The sequence below is a fragment of the Apus apus genome, chromosome 1 (genome assembly GCF_020740795.1).
Source record: "Apus apus isolate bApuApu2 chromosome 1, bApuApu2.pri.cur, whole genome shotgun sequence".
Classification (NCBI taxonomy): Eukaryota; Metazoa; Chordata; class Aves; order Apodiformes; family Apodidae; genus Apus; species Apus apus.
Window position 1 is genome coordinate 8094153 of NC_067282.1, and position 19716 is coordinate 8113868.

At 45.2% G+C, this 19716-nt stretch overlaps 1 protein-coding gene across 1 annotated transcript; it reads right to left on the reverse strand.

Annotated features, from left to right (window-relative positions):
* Window positions 1–7982: 7982 nt before the first annotated feature.
* Window positions 7983–14799, reverse strand: FZD4 (frizzled class receptor 4). Its single transcript, XM_051620792.1, has 2 exons — window positions 14430–14799; window positions 7983–13311 (listed from the first exon to the last, which is right to left on the reverse strand). Exons 1-2 carry the CDS (start codon window positions 14688–14690, stop codon window positions 11983–11985), a joined length of 1590 nt encoding a protein of 529 aa, XP_051476752.1. The 5' UTR covers window positions 14691–14799; the 3' UTR covers window positions 7983–11982.
* Between the last annotated feature and the right edge of the window lie 4917 nt (window positions 14800–19716).

Here is a 19716-nt window from a genome sequence, read left to right on the forward strand (position 1 = left end):
CCTCAGCACCAGGTGGGACTGAGCAGCTCTCTCAAGTAGCACACCAGGAGAGTCTGACCCATGGCCATCTCTAAGCAGTGACTAGAGCCAAAGTCCTGCTCCCCAAAGGACATCAGAGCCTCCTACTTCATTTAGTGGCAGAAACAAGAGTATCCTGTTGCTCTCAAGAGAAGTTGTGGAGAGTGGGAAAGTGGATGAGCTCCATGTAGGGTCTCTAGAACATCCAAATTCTCATCCTGAGTCTGGGAAGCCTGCAGCTGGCCCTCAAGGTCTAAAATATTAGGTTTCAGGGCTCACGGTTAAAAAACACTTTGTGTTTAGTAACAGTAATTAGGAGCCCAGCTCTGAATGGTGGAACATGAGTTGGGTTTCAGGTCTCAGCCAGGCCTTCATAGTGGTGATTTGACATCCCCACATGCTTGCAGACCTCAGGCAGTGTCGCTCAGCCAAGCAGCCACAGTTCCCCCTATTACCAATGCAAACAGGTCTTTGTCCTTGCAGAGTGATGTTCCACCAGAGCTTTTGTAGTCCAAGGCCTTGCTGAAGGTGGTTTGGAAGAGATTATGGAAATTCTACATAAAGTTATCATTAGGAGATCTTTTAAATTAGAAACACAAATGTTGGAAACGACCTTTAAAGATCATCTACTCCAACCTCCATGCAGTGAGCAGGGAGATCTTCAACTAGATCAGGACATATGTATGTATGTATACATATTTACTCTCCACATGCTCCTTACCAACTTACTGTGTCTGTCCTCAGAAACAGAGGTTTCCATATCCAACCATTTCTCATGACAGATCCAGAAAGTCTGACCTGAACCATCTTCATCTGTGAATTAGTCACTGTGGTAAACAACAAACTGTAGGGGGAATTTTGTGGCACAGATGGCTAAAAATAATGCATTTTTAAAAGTACAGATGCCAGTCCCTGAACATTTGGAACATTCTGCCTATTTACACAAATAAAAATTGTATTTCATTGCTTAACCCAGCACATGCTTGCTTTTATTTTTTCATCAACCCCAAAACCCGTTATGAACTTTTCATGCATATTTGCTAATGACACATTAGCAGTTGTTTGAATAAACAAAGTGCATTTTCCTTCCTCCCTGCCTGTCCCATTGGCTTTGCCTGGAAATTACAATGAGGAACTTCTGTTTGCAAAACTAGTCACAGAAAGATAGCAGTGTGAATTCTGTCCTGTAGTGTTTGCACAAGCACCGGTGGCAAAACTAACAGAAATACTCATGGGAATTTGTTTCTGCAAGGCTAATGTCAGAAATGATTTATTGAAGCCTTCCTCCTGCTCACCAGTCTGGCATCCATCAAGTGAGTAAACAACACCCCCAGGATTTCAGAGTGCTCTGAGGCTGGTCCCTGAGCAAACACTCCAGATCAGAGTCAATATTTTGAGACTAATCAATCAAAGAGTATTTATTCCTACAAAATTTAGGTTGAAATACTTTGAATCAGGAGTCAAAATTAATGGTTTTTAAGTTTAATCTATTTTTTTCCTGTTGTTGCATTGAAGTTGTTGAGGGAAGTTGGAGATAGTTGATCCAATTAAAGCTATACTCCCATTATGTAGAATAATTTCTTAAAAACCAGATTTTAAGTGAAATGACAGAAATCATAGAACCATAGAATCATCAAGGTTGGAAAGACCAAGATCAACAAGTCCAACCATCCACCCTACAACCCCTAACTACTAAGCCATCTTATGAAATACCATGTCTACCCCTTTTTTGAGCATCCCTAGGGATGATGCCTCCACCACCTCCCTGGGCAGCCTGTTCCAATATCTCATCCTTCTTCCTGTGAAGAAATGAGTATGTCTGTCCTCATGTGTTCCCACATTTGCATGGTGTTGCCACACACTTCACACCATGGAAATGCCCCTTCCAATCCTTTCTCCATCACTCCTTGTTCCTGAGAGTTTGGTACTTTTCTGAAAGGTCTTTCTTTCTAATCTCTATTTTCTTTGTGAAATGCTCACTGAAATGAATTCTTCCTTTTCCATCATGAGTGGTCACTATAGAAATCTGGATTCACAGGGCCCTGCTGAATTGTAAGTAGAGCTCCCAGAACCAAGCCCAGACCTGAGGGAATTTAGTTTATATGGTGACTAGTTTGTGACCACCCTTATAGGTACTTATGACCAAGTCAGTGGTTAATGAATCGAACCTAGAAAGATAGTAATTAATTTTGTTTCTGTTTATTTAAGAGACAATTGGCTATTAACTTCACAGATACAACATGCTAAGTTCTAGCCACTGCCAAGCCCACTCTCCCTCACCTCCAGCAGATGTTAAGTGTTTAAAGCATCAAACAGAAACCTGCAATAGGGGCTTGAAGTTGGCAAGTGCCTCCAACTTGATATCAGACTGAGCTGAAATGCCAATTTTGTCCTGTTCAAATGCCATCTAAAAGTTTTCCTGTTAATGTGAGAGTGCGAGTAGAGCATATTAAGCCATAAATAAAAAGGGGTAAAAGGCGTGAGCTTTATGATTGGATTCAATGACCTTAGGGCTCTTTTCCAAATTAAATGAGTCTGTGATCATCTGTGGACAGACATACACTTTGCAAACAGTTGCATTTATTGAAAATCTTTCACTCTCATTGTTTGCCTCTCCTGGCAGCTACTGCTCCTGGCAGCTACTGCCAAGCACTTGGTGCTGCCTTGTATGCAGATGTTTAAACACCTTTGAGGTGCCATGTGTTGTCCCTTTGCCCCAGCCCCGTGAAGTGCTGAGCAGCCATGGCTGGCTCCAGGACAGACGTCTGCCCTACTCTCTGTGGCACCTTGGAGCTCTCTTTCCATGCTGTTTGGGTCTGCATCTCTCTGGCATCTTCCTTCCTCCTTCCTCTGCTCTGTGAGGATCAAGTTCCGTTTGTTTTCCATCCGCTGCTGTATTACTAGAGAAATTTTGCTTTTATGTTTTGCATGCAGGAGACCCTGGGTTTGGTGGTCACACCTCTATTCCTTCTCCAAAACCTGCCCCACGGGCTCCAGCTGTAGCCAGGAAGGCAACCTGGTACCCCAGCTGCTCCTTGCCATGGGTACCACTGCACAGCACAGCAGCTCCATCTCCTTTGGCATGTGACAGCCCTGCATCTATCTGCTCTAGTGCTTCCTAGAAATTAAAAAGTGATAATTATGAAGTGTCAGGTTTTATTTTTGCTGTGAATTTATTCACAGGGAGATCTTTCTCCTGCTCACCTCTACTCTGTTGCCTCTTTGGGCCAACAGACCCTTAGATCTCTTGGTCTTCTGTTCTAGAAGGTAAGTTGGGTGCTTCTGGGTTTACAGAGAAAGGCTTTTAAAGCGGAGCACTTAAAAACTTGTGCCTCTTCTGCTTCAGCTGCTTTAGCAGTGCTGGGGAGGTATGGAGATCCAGTGCACTCCTTGTGTACCTGTACACTGCCTTTCTCTGCATGGCCCAGTACCAAAGCAGTGTCAAAGGATCGCAGAATCATAGGTTGGAAAAGACCTTTAAGAACAGCTAGTCCAACCATAAACCTGACATTGCCAAGTCCACCACTGAACCATGTCCCTCAGCACCACACCTACACATCTTTTAAACACCTCCAGGGATGGTGACTCCACTACTTTCCTGGGCACCCTGTTCCAGGGTCTGACAACTCTTTTGGTGAGGAATTTTTCCTAATATCCCATCTAAACCTTCCCTGGCACAACCTGAGGCCGTTTCCTATCATCACTCATGCCCCAACAGCAATGGCAGATCTTGAATCCTGCTCTCTCTTTTAGTTCACCATGGCCAAGCCATCCCCTCTGTGACAGCAGACAGAAGCTCAGTGGTTGATTTGGGAAGGGGTCTGCAACCCCCATACTCCTGACAGGAGCCCAGGCTGCAGGAGGGAATAGTGGGGCTTCAGAACACAGCTACTGGAAAGGCCCCACAAGTGAGAAGGATTGGGCTGGTGGCCAGGTCTCTCAGACTTGACTTTTCACAGCCAAAAAAAAAAAAGCAGCTGATATCCTGAGGAGAAGGAGAGAAAGGGATGTCTCCCTGTGCAGCATCCTGCTGCATCCCAAAGCTGTCAGGGCTCTGGCAGACACAGAGGATGCTCTATGGCATTTTGGAGAGGGAGAGACCCCAGGAGCTCCCAGAAGCAAAACCCAGCCCATCCCACAGCAAACTGAGGTCTGGCTTTGCCGATGCTGACAGGATGAATTACTGGTGTTTCAGGATGAAACCTGCCCCTTTCCCTGCTTGAGTTATAAAACGCTTCTGCAGGGAATCAGGGATGGCTCCTCACTTCTTTTGGCTCTGCTCAGGCCACAGCTGTAGAAACATGATTGTTTTGTGAGTGGAATGGTATTACTGTTGTCATAAATTCCATACGCTGGGGCCTCTGCACCTGATTTTTTCAGCATTTTTTCAGGCCAATTTGAATGGGGTTTGGAGCAATCTGATCTGGTGGGATGTGTCCCTGTCCATTTAGGGGAGCTGGAACTAGATGACCTTTAAAAGTCACTTCCAACCCAAACCATTATATGATTCTGTGAAAGCCCACAATGACACTAGTCTTTACCAAAGATGTACCAACCCTCCTGGGAGAGATGTGATGCATGTTGGGGCACAGCCTGGCAGGGCTGGGGAGCAGGTGTGGGAGAGGACCCCCAAACTGTCAGCAGCTCTCCAGTTTGCATCCCAGCCCCTCAGTGCCTTGAAAAGCATTGGGAATGGCCTGGACACAAGTGGGGAGTGGGGCCAGCAAGCGGTGGAGAGAGGCTGGACCAGGGTGAAGCTGCCACTAGATGTCAGGCACTCCTTGCTGCAAAGAAAAAGACAAAAAAAATGCAAGAAAAATCCCTGAAAATACTCAATTCCCGCCTTTCCACAGCACTCCACTTATCATCCCTTAAGAAGTACTTAAGTGAGTGCATCTTGAAATTGCTTCAGAAGAAAATACGTCATTCATTAAAATGTTTGGTGTCAGACTGTTTCTCTGCATGATAACCTTAGTATTGTAGAAGCAGACTGTAATGATTTTCATTTATTTTGCAGGAAGGATGTTTTCCCCATCCTCAGAGTAAGCTCAGGAAATGAGAGAATCAGGCAGGAAACTAGCTAAATGCTGATGGAAATATAAAATTGAGATATTTATCTCACCGCTGTATTGACAAGCCCCAGTAACTGTTTTGGTTTGGGTTTTTTTAATGTTTAAAACCATGTATTTTAAAACGGGCAGAATTAAAGTTAAGTCTCCTTTCCCTGAACCCTCTGACGTGGATCTAGTTAATCAGCACTTTTGCTTCTGGCAAGCAGATCCAGCAACAAAATCAAAAGTTACAAATTACAAGTAAACTTTGCAGTGCAGTAATATTTGTGTTTGGAGTTTAGCCTGTTTGCTCTTGTGTTGTACTGAGCATCTGGCACACAGGAGGACCTTGCTCCCCTCAAAACCTAGGAAAACAGAGCAGTTTCTCAGTGATAACCTTATCACATGAGTCCTTGCTTGCTGCCACTGCCCTCTAAGTCACCTTTGTGCTCTTCCAGCCCTGTGGTGACTGCCGGGTTGGCTGTTCCCAGAGCATAAAAAAAAACATCTGGCTGTTAACAACACAAAGCTGTTACAACAGCTGGAATCTGCCAGGATGCACACAACTTCTGGCCAGAAATCACCTCCCAGCTGCAGGAAATAGTAATACAGGATCTACAGTACCAGCTCAGCATCAGCTGGGAGCTGCCTGATCTGCACCCATCTTCTCGTCCATTCTTCCTGGCGAGGTGCAGCAAGAAGATTGCATGAGGCAGCACCAGACTGGACCATGTTCTGCCTCATCACTGTTGCAGACAGTGTTGGCTTTCAAGCACGAAGAGATGCTCTGCTTTGTGCTCAAATTACATTCATATTTGGGGTCTGGTTGAACCATCCTAGGGTGGGTCAGGCTGGAAACTTATGATCCAACAAGCACAAGCGTGCCAAAAATCCCACCATGGAGCATCAGCGACACAGCTGCATGGGGCTATGCAATGGGACTTTCACCTGTAGGTGAGCAGTTCAAAGCTGGTCTCCATCACCCCAGGCAAAGCATAAAACTTGGGGAGCTACCAACAACCTTGCTGAAGGCTTTGCTATTTTAGCTGAAATTGGGGAAGCTGGAAGTGGTCAGGTAATCACCTCTTGTCTCTTGCCTATTCCTGCATCCCTGTAGAGAGACACAGCTCTGGTCTCGTGGTGATGATGGTGCAAGAGGGCTTGGGGAGCAGACCTGCAGGGTGGTGCCTGCAGGAGCCCAGGCAATGCAAGCCAGAGCCCTGCCCCATGGGCAGTTCATGCTGCCTTGTTGTGCCAGTCCAGTTCTTGGTGGGGTTCCTGTGTGAACCAGATCACTGACATGATCCAAGTTAAAAATAAACCTCCAGCACGAAAACAAGCAAAACCTCTGGTGGCTATTTTTAACCCGGGTCTTTTTGGCTGATATGCTTTGTGGTGCAAGGCTGCAAATAGTTGTTCTGGCAAAATGAAGAAGCTGAAATGTGGCGCAGTTATGGGAACGAGTGGCTGAGGACAAAGGGGGTGTGGTGGAAACTCCACTACCAAAGCCAGGGTCTCATGATACCACATATTTCAAGAAGGACGGGGAACTGCTTGAAAGAGTCCAGCACAGAGCCACAAACATGATGAAGGGAGTGGAACATCTCCCTGATGAGGAAAGGCTGAGGGAGCTGGGTCTCTTGAGCTTGGAGAAGAGGAGACTGAGGGGTGACCTCATCAATGTTTACAAATGTGTTAAGGGTGAGTGTCAGGAGAATGGAGCCAGGCTTTTTTCAGTGATGTCTAGTTATAGGACAAGGGGCAATGGGTGCAAACTGGAACATAGGAGGTTCCATGTAAACATCAGAAAATACTTCTTTCCTGTGAGAGTGACAGAGCCCTGGGACAGGCTGCCCAGAGAAGCTGTAGAGTCTCCTTCACTGGAGACATTCAAACCCCACCTGGACACGTTCCTGTGTAATGTGCTCTGGGTGATCCTGCTCTGGCAGGGGGGTTGGACTAGATGACCTTTCAAGGTCCCTTTCAACCCCTAAGATTCTGTGATTCTGTGATATTTGATTTACTGGAGCATAGGATGCTCCTGATTTCTGACAGCAGAACTTTGGTCTCCTTTGCTACAAACTCCTTAACATGTGCTCTCAAAAAACTTTCTCAAAACAAGACAAAACCAATCAACTATGAAAAAAAAACCCAAGCCTAAATAGCAAAACAACCACCAAAATCAAAGGCACTTGTGTGTGTGTGTGCACGTGTGTGCACAAACCTGGGCTGATGTGTCATCCCGGTGGCTTGGGGAGGCTGTCCCCACTTTGGAGACACTTCACAGGTGATGCTCCGAGACGCCTGTTGTGGGGAGTGTGTGTAAAGGCAACTGGCCATCAGACAGGCTTGGAGCAGCCAACACCATCTCAAACACTGCCTGAGGGTCTCCGTTGGTGTGAACAGTCCCAACCACAAGAGGGAGATCCCTCTCTCTCCCCTCTTTATGTCTGTTACATTTTACTGTAGCTATATTAAAGACTACTAATAAGATTCAAGTCAGAGATCTCATTACTCACCACCCTGAGAACATTACAGTGATGAGCTGCCAAAGGCATGAGCAAATCACTCCAATTACTACATCTAGATGCTGCTCTTCAAAACTTCATTAGCCACAGATATGCAGGTGATAATTCCTACTGTCTTCTTGATAGTGCATCCTCACTATTATCCACTCTAGTCTGATTTAGGTTCTTATTAGAATAATGTTAGGCTAATTAATTAATCCTACACACAGAAGGCTTCATGATGGAGATGATTAAGTAGGTTTCGATGATGAGTAATATAACAAAGTGTACTTAATATCAGTGTCAGAGAAACTGGTGAGAGACACACACAGAAAGAAGGAACATTTTGCTGCTGTTGTACATCCTAACTGTGACCAGAATGACAAAAAGGAATGAAAAATAAGCAGAGCATTAATAAGCTTCATTTATTAAAAAAAACCAACCAAAAAACAAAAAACAATAAAATGTAGACAATTAATTTATTCTGTTCTCTGAAGGGCTGAAGTTACCCCTAGGACAAACTCGTTTCAAGTATGTTAATAAGAGCAGAATTTGCCTCTTCCAAAAGGCAAACTTTGTTCTCATATACTGAACAGGCAGGTGGTGACACTGTCCCCCTCCACCACACACCCAGGATCTGAATGCTCAAGTGCATCTTTGGATGCACATATTCCATAAATTCCATAACACCTGAAATAAAAAGGAGCCTTACAGGAGGTTCTGCTCTCCCCAGGAGTCACACCACAGCAGTGCTGCAGCAGTGGATGGTTGTGCTTCCATCTTGCACTCCCATTCAGTTTTGGGGACATGCTCATTAGAGCCCAAAGCTCCAGCTGCATCCCCAGCCAGAGCCTTGGACCTGTGTGCCATCTTTGAGGGTTTCTGCCCAGCCTGTGTGCAAGCCCTGAAGCATGCACCTGCTTTCACCATTGCCCACTGATGTTTGTTCTATTATTTCTCTCACTTAGATCCAAACTGTGCTGGATCAACCCATTTAGAGCATCCCTTCACCACACCATGAGCATTTCCGTCCTTCATCTTTCAGGGAAAAAGAAGCATTTCCAGTGATTAAGCCAATTTAATAAACAAACTCACCAAAAACATGAGGGCTGCTAGGAACACCTTCACTATTCACAGAGATTAAAATTTTATTTTGATATAAAAATTAAATAGCAAAGTTGTTGTTTTGGTTTTTTTTTACAGTGATAAATTAGAAATTTACAGTACATACATCGAAGTAGGTATATTTTCTGTACACCCCAAAATAATCAGTGTCTATTTCCTTAAAATGCAGAAAAAGGAGCCAACTTGTCTGTTTAACAGAAGAGCCTCTCCGGCAGATGCTTCTGAAACCTGCAGTGAGAAGAGCACACGCCAGGGGGGAGAAGGGAGCAGGGACTGTGCAAGGAAAGTAACTGCTGCAAAGTTTCTATTTGTGTAACTGCAGCAACTGCTCTTCCAAGACAGGATTAGTCACACATTTTTTGGCTTTAAATTCATAACAACGTTGAAATGGGAGAACATAAAAGCTGCAGATACCCGCTCTTGGTAAGTGCCAGTTCTAGGTTATCTGCTGTGACTTCCCACTCACACAGCCCAAAGTGGAGCAAGGTAAATGCACGGGGATGAACACATTTATGGAACAGTTTGATTGTTACAACAGCTAATCTGACTTGGCACTGGTGCAGTGCACCCCTGAGTGATTGGGAAAGATGTTCCTTCAGGAACAGCAGCTGGTGCCTCTCCCCAGCCCACCTCCTCCACATAGTATTTAAGTTCCTCACACTCTTTAATGGAATATCCTCCCAGATTCCTCATAGGGCTACGCAGTGCAATTCTCATCCACCTCACTTCCAGCATCTAAAAACATTGGGGACATCGTGTCACAGTCCACAGGGTCACAGGCAGATGCAGGGATCTGATAACAAGGTACTACTTAGCATACACTTCTGTGTACATAACATGGTTAAAAATGCCATTTATTGAATCATTCAGGTCAAACAGGGGTCAGACGGGGTCGGAAGAGTATCCAAACTGTTTCACAGTGAAGGACACTTGAGTAAATGTGACACCTTGGCACAGCCCAATGCCAGGTTGCAAGACAATGATCCTAATGCATCCTCACCACTTGAAAGTCAACATATGTCTAACTTTACATCCCTTGCTGGGTCAGGAGCAAGATCATGTGATAGAGAAGTTCAGCCATCTGAACATATCCTCCTTGCAGAACTTCTTGGCCACAGGGGAATAATCAGATCCAAATACAACACTAATAGTGAGAGGCTTTATGGAGAGGAAGAAAAAGCTGGGCTGGTATATGGCCTGTGCCAAGACAATGCTTGTGCATCTTGAGCAGAATGTGTTAAGTTGTCACTTGTTCTGCTGGAGATGGAGCCCAACCACAAAGATTGCAATGAGGGTTTGTTTGGGGTTTGGGTTTTGTGGGGTGTTTTTGGTTTTCGTTTGGTGTTAGTTGTTTTTTTAATGCTCTCTAGCACATGTTTCAACATTGACACAATACACACTTCTGGGATAGATTAGTGCTCATGGGCAGAGCTGGAATGAATTGTGATTTGGGAAGCACATGGGGCACCTGTGTGAAAAGTGAGGACTGTAATAAAGCAGTGCCTGTTCTCAGCTGCCCTCGGAGGTCATGCAGGTCAGGGCACCGAGGGGCTGCTCCACAGCTGACCAAGTTCCAGACAAACCAATGCAGCAAAAGCTTAGGGTGCACTGAAGGTCCTTCAAAGGGACAAAGCATCAAAACAGTGTTCTCTTAAGTGCTTCTGGGCTATTTCTACTTGCATCACCTTTCTTATTAGCCAAACAAGCCCTCAACATAAGGTTCAAGCTCCTCATGAGCACAAGCCGATGCATCTTCAAATAAAAGGGTAAGAAAACTCAACAGATGCTATGAAACATCATTAGAGACCAAGAAGTTGGTTCTCTTCTCTTGTGAATTCTTCACAAAAACTGGAATTGTTTCTCACGATTCCTGAGGACTGAATGTCTGCTCACATTCTGCACATATATATATATGTATTTTTTAAAAATCTCCATAGCTGTCAGTGAGCAATCGAAGCATCATTGTGAGGCAGCCAGCTATACTGCGATGTCATGGACTGAGAATGTTCTTTTAATTGTAACTGACACACATAATTATACAACTGGTCAGTGTGAACAGAAGTTTGCCAAGGCACTTAACATTTTGCTTCTCCCCAGACTGGCATCTGCAGAGATACCATCAGATTGAGTGAAATATATTAAGACTTAATTGCTTGATGCAATGGGTCTCCAGAAGGAGACAGATAAGCTTACTTGAAGAAAACTGGCATTGTTTGAAGAGACCCTCAACTGATTTTTATCTTTCCTGGAGGAAGGAACAATATAATGTAAGACTTTATTTAAAGCTATTAAAGCAGCAGAATAAAGTAGTCCACTGGAAATAGCAGGAGCCCCTGAAGGGACAGGAACAGGGGCAGACAGGTAACAATAACCAATGCAGACGACCATACAAAGTTTCCTAGCTCCCACTGACTCCTCTAATTCTAACAATAGCCTTGAGTAAAGCTTTAAAAAAAAAAATCAGAAATGTTCATAGAGCCACAGAACAACAATTCAGGTGGAAAGGGACCTAGGGAGGTCCAAATTCCTGCAAGGCAGAGTCAACTCTCAATTTGGACCAGGTTACAGATGGTAAAAAGAATGAGTCAAAATTATTATTAAACCATCACATGACTTAAAGAAATTGTCCTCACTAACACCTCACTAGATCCTGCTCATCATGGGTAACTCTCAGACCTGAAATGTCTGCTTGGTACTTGTTGGAGGATCTGATCCTTGGCTGACTTGTGCAGCATATGGGAGCAACAGAATTCCCCAGGGCATAAAGACACAACCCTCAGCAAGCACTTCCTTCATGAGGCTGAACTCAGAAATAAGACTCTAGGTGAGGTTCTGGGTGCTCCATCTTCTGATAACTGGACCCTAAATCAGCCCAGTATTTGGCCCTGGACCATCTTTCCTCCATCAGCTATAAAACGATGAAAAGAAAACAACATCCCACAGCTGTGGGCTATAGTCCCTCAGCTTCTAAAGACTTCAGTATATTGCATCCTGCTTGAAAAAAAAAAAAAGGAAGATATTGCGTTTGGATATTTCACAGCTTTTAAAGCCTCCCTGGGCTTTCCTATTTTGGGCAGCATGGTTTATGGCTATTGTATTTGCAGCATGATCTTTCTGCTGTTTATTTCTTAAGGCTTTTTTTTTTTTTTTTTTTTCCATCCCCCAGAGACAGGTTGTGTAACCATCTCCCTACTCTACTCCCAACATTTACACGGCAATGCTTACACACAATCAGTCCTTCATGGGGAGAGCAGTGAGACCATCAAGGTGTTGTCCTTTTCTCATACCACGGTCTCGTTCCCTTTCCCAGGTTTCACCCAACCGTCTCCTCGCTTCTCCCGCTTCACTTTCCCTGAGTTCACCAGTCTGTTTGAGCACTTCTGCCACGTGTGCAGAGTTTTGGCTGACCAGATCCACATACCTGATGTAATACCCACCAGGAGGGACATGAAGATTTTGAGCATCTCCACTGCCATATTGGAATCATCTGACGAATAGCGGAATATGGCCCAGTTGGAGATCTCATAGAAGTAACAGGCGATGACACACGTTGCTGGGACGGTGTACAGCACTGAAAAGACACCAATTTTGACCATCAGCCTCTCCAGTTTGTCAGTTTTAGTTCCATCTTTCTGAAGATTAGACCTGATTTTAAATAAGGCCACGAGTCCTGCTGCAATGAATAAAGTCCCAATGACCAAGTAGGTAAAAAGCGGAGCGACGACAAAGCCCGTCAGTGCATCTAGGTTCTGGTTCCCAACGTAGCACAGACCGGTGAGCTCGTCAGCATCTACTAGTCTCATAATCAAAATGACAATGGTCTTCACTGCAGGGATAGCCCAGGCTGCAATATGGAAATAAGAGCTGTGCATTTCTATAGCTTCATGGCCCCACTTGAGTCCTGCAGCCAGAAACCACGTCAATGTGAGAATAACCCACCAGATGGAGCTAGCCATCCCGAAAAAATACATCAGCAAGAAAATTATAGCACATCCTGTGTTCTTAAGACCTTCTTGGATAAGAACAGGTTCTGCTGCCTCTTCAAAATCACAGGATATCCTTTCCCGGCCCACAGTCAGCCTCACAATATAAGCAATGCTATAAATATTGTAGCACATGCTCAAAAATATGATTGGGCGCTCCGGGTAGGAAAATCTGGATGAATCAATCAGGAAGGTCAGGACTGTGAAAGCAGTTGAGATGAAGCAAAGACTGGCCCACACAGCCATCCAGATATCTGTGAATTCCTTAGCTGACCTGCTGTAGAGACCAGCGTCGTAGCCACACTTCAGGACACAGTTCAAGCTTCTCTTCACCCAGATGTACTGATCCGAATTAGATCCCATGCTGTGGCATTCTTCTCCAGGCTGCAAGGAGGTCTTGCTATGAAGGGGGACCTCTTCATCTCCTGGGCCCTCCATGCACATGTGGTTGTGATCATTCTGGGGTGGGAACTTGCTGCAGTTTAGGCTGTCTGGCCAGGCAAATCCAAATTCTTTTAAAACAGGTTCACACCTCCTTTTGACAGAGAGGCACATGCCACCACAGGGACCTATGGGGATATTAATCTTCTCCGTGCACATCGGGACATAGACTGAACAAAGGAAGAACTGGAGGAGAGAAACAGAAATAACAAGTGCATTAGGGGAAAACTAATCAGGACAAAATATAAAAAGTTTTCTCTTATTTTTTTATTTTCCTTTTTAGCAGCAATAATTGGTCCTATGCCTTAAAAAACAGGAAACGACATAAAACAAATAAACCAAGAACAATAAAAACAAAGAATGAAAAAAAAAAAACAACCAACAACCAAAACCAAACCCAACCTGAAAATGTTGCCTTCTTTTAGTTCAAATGTGGTCCGAAGTTAAAGCCTGAACATTTTGCTCCCTAGATTAGCTCCATGTAAATTTAGCCCATCAGTTTCAATCAAGCGAGCGGGATTTAGCCAGATCTAAACCTCAAGGGTGTAATTTAGGAAAGCGAAAAAACAAATTGAAGTGGTTTAAACAAATACATATATTTGTCCTAGGCACTGCCTGGCTATTGCAGCTAACAAACAAACAGAAGAAAAAGCACTTATTGAATTGCTTTGGTTCACGATCCTCCTAGAAGAATTTCTTCTTGTTTTACCATAACGTCACGTACAATATTTACAACGGTAATAAAATACTGCCGCTTTCTCGGCTTTTGAACAATCGCAATTCTCCGTCGCGACAACGTAAGCGGGACAGAGTGCTAAAAAAAAAAATAAAAATCGGGAACTTTGCCCCGAGAAACAAACTGGGTTTTGTTTGATGAAATCCATGCCCGTGGGGAGGACGCGGGTCCTGCCATTCGCCTGGGAAAGAAACTCCTGGGCTGAAACCCTGGGAGGAGGTCCCGAACAGCCGGCAGCTCCCCGGGCTTCGCGTTGCACAGAGGGGCAGCACCTCGGGTGCAACCGAAAGGGAGGGCAGCGACCAGGGAAAGCTCCTGCAGCCCCAGCGCTCCCGAGAGGGGGGACCGCGCTGCCACCCCCGGGCTGCCCCAGCCCTGCCCGGCGCGCTCCGCACCTCCACCGCACCCCCCGCGCTCTGCGCAGCCAGCGGGGACCCGCGCTGCGAGGCTGTGTGCATTTCTTTTTTTTTGGACTGGGCCGAGGAGACGGGGATGAGGATGGGGACGGGGTTGGCAGCCCTCAGTCCGCATCCAGCCACCCCACGCACAAAGGGAGCCCGGAACCCACCTGGAGCTGACTGGAGCAGCCGTACTGGATGAGAGGCGTGAAGGTGGTGAGCTGCAGCTCCGCGTCCGCCTGCAGCTCGTGTCCCACCAGGTTGGGCATCTTGGTGACATTGTAGCCCAGGTTCTGGCACATGGCGATGCGGATGGCGTCGCAGCGCCGCTCCTCCTCCTCGCCGAAACCCCGCGCCCCGCCGAGCAGCCCGGCCAGCAGCACGGCCAGCAGCCCCCCAAGGCCGGCCGAGCCCCCGCCGCCCCCCGCCATGGCCCGAGCAGCCGCTGCCCACCTGCCCCGGCCCGGCTCCGGCCCCGGCCCCGGCCGCGCCGTGCCGCACGGGCCGGCTCCAACGGGGAGGGGCCGGGGGCGGCTCCGCTATTAAACAGCCTCGCCGAGAAACTGCCCAGGGGAGGGACGGTGCCTCCCCGCCCCCTCCCAGCGCCCCCGCCCCGGGGAGCTCGGCCGAGAGCCTCCGCGCCGCCGGGGATGGGGGGGTCCTACCTGCATCCCCCACCTCGGCATAGAAGAGAACCCCCCGGCCCCTGGAGAGCCCTGACCCTCACCCTCAAGAAGCGCTTTTCCTCGTGGCTTCATCCCATTACCTTTGACGAGGGTCCCCCCTCTTCTCCTCGCTGGTGACCCCCCCCCCCCCCCCTGCAGCCCGCATCCTTGTCTCTCAGAAACCCCGGGGAACTCTCTCCGTGCCCCCCCCTTCCCACAACAGGTATCTCTCTCCCTCCCGCATGCCTGGTGCCACTGTGAGACATCCCCGTCACCTCCGGTGTCCCCACCATGCCTCCTCAGCCTGGGTGCGGATCCCAGAGGCTCCCCATGATCCAAGTCCAGCTCCCCAGGGGCAGGCTGGGCTGAGACACACACGTGTTGGGACCCATCGTGCCCCAGCCCCGCCCTCACTTCTGACTTGTCTTCCCTAAGCCAAGGGTGCTCAGCTTCTTCACGGCCGGTTAAAAAAGGTTTTCTAAGCTGCCAGTTTTTCTTCCAAACGAGTTAAATAGCACCACTGGCTGCTGGGCTACATCTGGGTTTTAGTGTTGTTTGTTTTTCCATTGCGGCCAAGAAACCTGGAGGGCACTGCTAGGTACCTTCTGGCATCTGTATAAATCACTGTAAAATAAATAAGTTTGGGTGAAGCATTCGTGGATTTGGAGGGGAAAGGGCTGGATGATTAAGCAGACCTTTAACGTGTCAGCGGGAGGAGAGATTAAGAGCAGAGAAATGAGGCTCGTGCTTAAATTCTCTCGGTATTATTTACACCTGTAATAAAATCTGGTTGGGCTGGTTGTGCCTTTAGCAAAAATATGTCATCTATTAATGAATTGTTTGTAAAGCACTTTGAAAATGTTTGTAAAGCCCCAGTTAAGTGACCTCTTACTGTGTGTGTACGGCGTGTGGCATGTGCATGTGCTCCTGAGCATGTTCATTGCGAGCAGCTATGCCCCCGCATGCACTTTGGGGCCTTAGCTTCTCCCCAAGGTCTCCCAGATACATCACTGGACTGGGACTAAGACTAAGGTCACAACTAAGACTATTAAACTAAGGTACTTCATTCTAAGTTGCTCCTTTCCAGGCATGGGACTGTAAATCACAGCAAAATCCATGATATGAAGTGCCCTGTCTTGTCCCTGCAGGTTTCCTCTCTGCAGCTCCATCATCATCAGGGGTTTTTTTTCACCTCTGAGATGTAGGAAATGTGCACATGAGCTATTCTGTGATGGTGTAGGGACTGATGGGCTTTGAGTGTGCTTTCCTCTAGCAAGATGGAAAGTTTTTAATTGAAGTGTCTTGAGCATAGATATTTACATAGCTCTCATCATCACCATCACTAGCTGCATAGCTAGCCCAAACAAACAGTGCTTCTAATCTCACAAAATCCTTGCGAAGCAGACAAGGAATATTATCTTAACTTCTTAAACACAGAGGCAGAGTGCCACAGCCCCAAGGTCAGGCAAGGAGTTGGTGATGGAATCAGGAGCTCAACCCGTATCTTGCAGGGCCCGTATTTATTCACAAGCAATTGCCACCGGTAACCAGCAGAGCTCAGCTGCTAATCTAGGTGGGTGATAATGCTGTGAACACACAGTGTGCTACCATGTCAGTCGAGCTGTTCCCAGCCCCGCCGAGTTTGCCACCTACATCAGACAGGCACAGGGAATGGGTGATGGGCTCCCTCCATATAGTCAAACACCTGAGAGCAGGAGGCAGAGAAGTTCTGGGGTTTTTTTGTTTGGTTGCTTGTTTGCTGTTTTGTTTTTTTTTAAAATCTAAATTTTGTATGAAAGAAGAGTAGAGGGAAGATCATGGTGACCTTATGAAACTATGAATCTTAGTCTTAGCATGTGAAAAAGCCTTTTCACTTGCAGTGTCCTGCTGCAGTTAAGCACTGAAACAGAGTTTGCTGCTGCCAGAGCAAGACCTTTGCCTAATTCCCATGAAAAAATTCACCTACTGCATATTTATTAGTTATACAGCCAAACCTTCTGCCTGTGTACCTGGTCCTTGGACTCAGTAAAGGGGCAAGGGGACATTTTAAAGTCACAGTGGGCACCTTTTTAGTAGAACTCTCATCTCAAAAAAAACTCCTCTTCCCTAAAGCTGTTTCCCTTTCTTTGAGAACACAAAATAAATATTAGAAAGTGCTACACTGCTGTGTTTGCTTTGGAAAGTCTTTTAGATAATGGGAATTAGTTTTCAAAACAAGAGCGCTGGGAGAGGTGGTGGCAAATCATTTGAGAGGCTGGAGTTGGAAAAAATGGTAATTACCCTGCTTTGAACTTTATGCATATATTAACAGTGATTAAATGTCACTATGACACATAAAAGTTTCTTTAAACAGATCAAAGTAAGAAACCTCCAGGATAGTGAGTTTCTAGATTCTTGGATTACTGGGCAGTGTGAGACATTGGCCTGAATCTGGCACAGCACCAGCCATGTTCCTTCCTTAATTATTGTCTGACTTATAGCATAATTTTTTTAATAAATCTGATTTTGGTTTTGAGGTTGCTTTTGTTAAGGGATCAGCAGCCACCTTGATAATTACTATTTATTGTAGCCGCTAATAATTATAGTTGGTTTCTAGTCTGAGTTATCTGCAGCTTCCAGCCACAGTCTTTTGTTCTATCTTTACTGGCCAGGTTGAGAAGTCATTACCAAGATTATCCCTGTAGGTAATGTCAGGCTGTGATTAAGTCATCCTTTGACCTCTTTGTAATAAGCAAAAGATATTGAACTTCCTGAGTTTCTTACTGTAAAGCGTCTTTTCCAATTTTTTAATCAAGGAAGATTTGACTCTGTTTGAAAAGCACTTTCAGCCCAAACCATAATTTATGGTCAAATTGGATTTGTCTGAATTAGGAGCCTAAGTACCCCTGATCCCTTTAGAGTCAACTAGGATAGGAAGACACTTGCAGAAGTCAACCCCCATAAGAAGAATTATGTTAATATAAAATCCTACTTGTAATTTATTATTATCTTATTGCTATTTCCCCTTTAAGTTTGTATGTGGGTTCTTTGCATACTTATTAAAGCTGTGAACATATTTTTACTTTACAAAAATAAATAATGGTCACCAGCATCTCTCAGTCTTCCATCATCTTGAGGGTAACTTGAGAACGTTCATAACTCTACTCTGAACAATTTCGACGCATCAACACTTGCCTGAATTATAGTATTAGAACATGGCTCCGCTTTCCAGTAGGAGTGACACTAATGTCAAATGTGCAGATAACATCACCTCTTCATTCCTACACAAGATCACCCTGCTTAGACCTCCAGGGACACTATCTACCCCATAGCACCACTCTGAGAGCCAGGACTGGAGCCTTGCAGCACACCCAAGCAACCTCGAGCACCCTGTTGATTTTTTTATAAAAGTGGATATCACATTAGGATGTGATTATTTTAACCAGATATAGATGTCAACTTGAGGTCAGACTAGTTTAATCCCAAAAATGACTACCTCTCAGCTAGTAGTAGAGGGAACCTAGGATGCCTGGCCCACAGGTGAAAGCTGAGAAGTGTCCCTGCCTTCCTGCTAATCTCCTGAGACTTGGTGACAGAGGAAATAGATACTGCCATTCCAAAGAGTTTTTTTTAAATCATAGAATAATAGAATGGTCTGGGTTGGAAAGGACCTTAAAGATCATGTAGTTCCAACACCCCCTCCATGGGCAGGGACACCTCCCACTAGATCAGGTTTCTCCAAGCCCCATCCAGCCTGGCCTTGGACACTTCCAGGGATGGTGTATCCGCAGCTTCTCTGGGCAACCTGTGCCAGTGTCTCACCACTCACACAGAAAATAATTTCTTCTTAGTGTCTAATCTAAATCTACCCTCTTTCACTTTAAAACCTTTCCCCCTTGTATCACTACACACCCTTAATTTTTTAAAAAACATGTTACTTCTAGAGCTCTTGTGGCATGTTTTCTTATATTACAATTGAAATAGTAAGATTGCATTAATCACTATTAGTTATGTCTATAATGTCATGCAACTCATCTCAGATATGTTTTCCAACATGCAACAAAAGTATGTGTTGGGCACTTCTGCTTTGTTTACTGACAATTTCACAACTTCCATTGGGTAATGTACCAGTACTACTAAAGACTTTCTTTTGGCCTCAACTTACATAAAACTATTGTCTTCAATCATGTGTCCATTAGTTTTTAAATTCTGCTTATTTTATCACATTCCTGTAATTTTTTAAAAATTTACATTCATTCTAGTTGATGTCTCCTTTCCACTGTTTGTCACTGATGCTTTTCTTAAATTTTATTAACTTTATAATACTTAAACAGTTATTAAATATTTTTTATTTAATTTTTCCATCCATGACATCAGCTGACTGTTTAAATCAAGACAGGTCGCTTTGTTTTGGCTTTTCAGGCATCTAATAATGTATTTAAAATTAATTCCAAATTACTTCTCTACTTTGTGAGACTGACCCTTTTAAAGCAGGAAATACTCCCAAATTTGCATTTATGCTGCTGTATTTAACCATTTTAATCAGCATTTCAGTTGTCCAGTAACAATCAGAAAAGAAATGGTTTGTTTTGCACGACACTTCCTGTGAACATGGCTCTACTTGGCCTCAGGAAAAACCCCAGTACAGTGAGCTGCATGTATATTTTTGTGTATATATACACACTTGCAAACACACACACACTATATATAGTATTTTTAAATGTATAAAATATTCATCTATAATACCAGTGCACAAGGCAGTGCACAGAGCAGCACTCTGATTCAGTGATTCAATCAACCTTGATCTCAATGG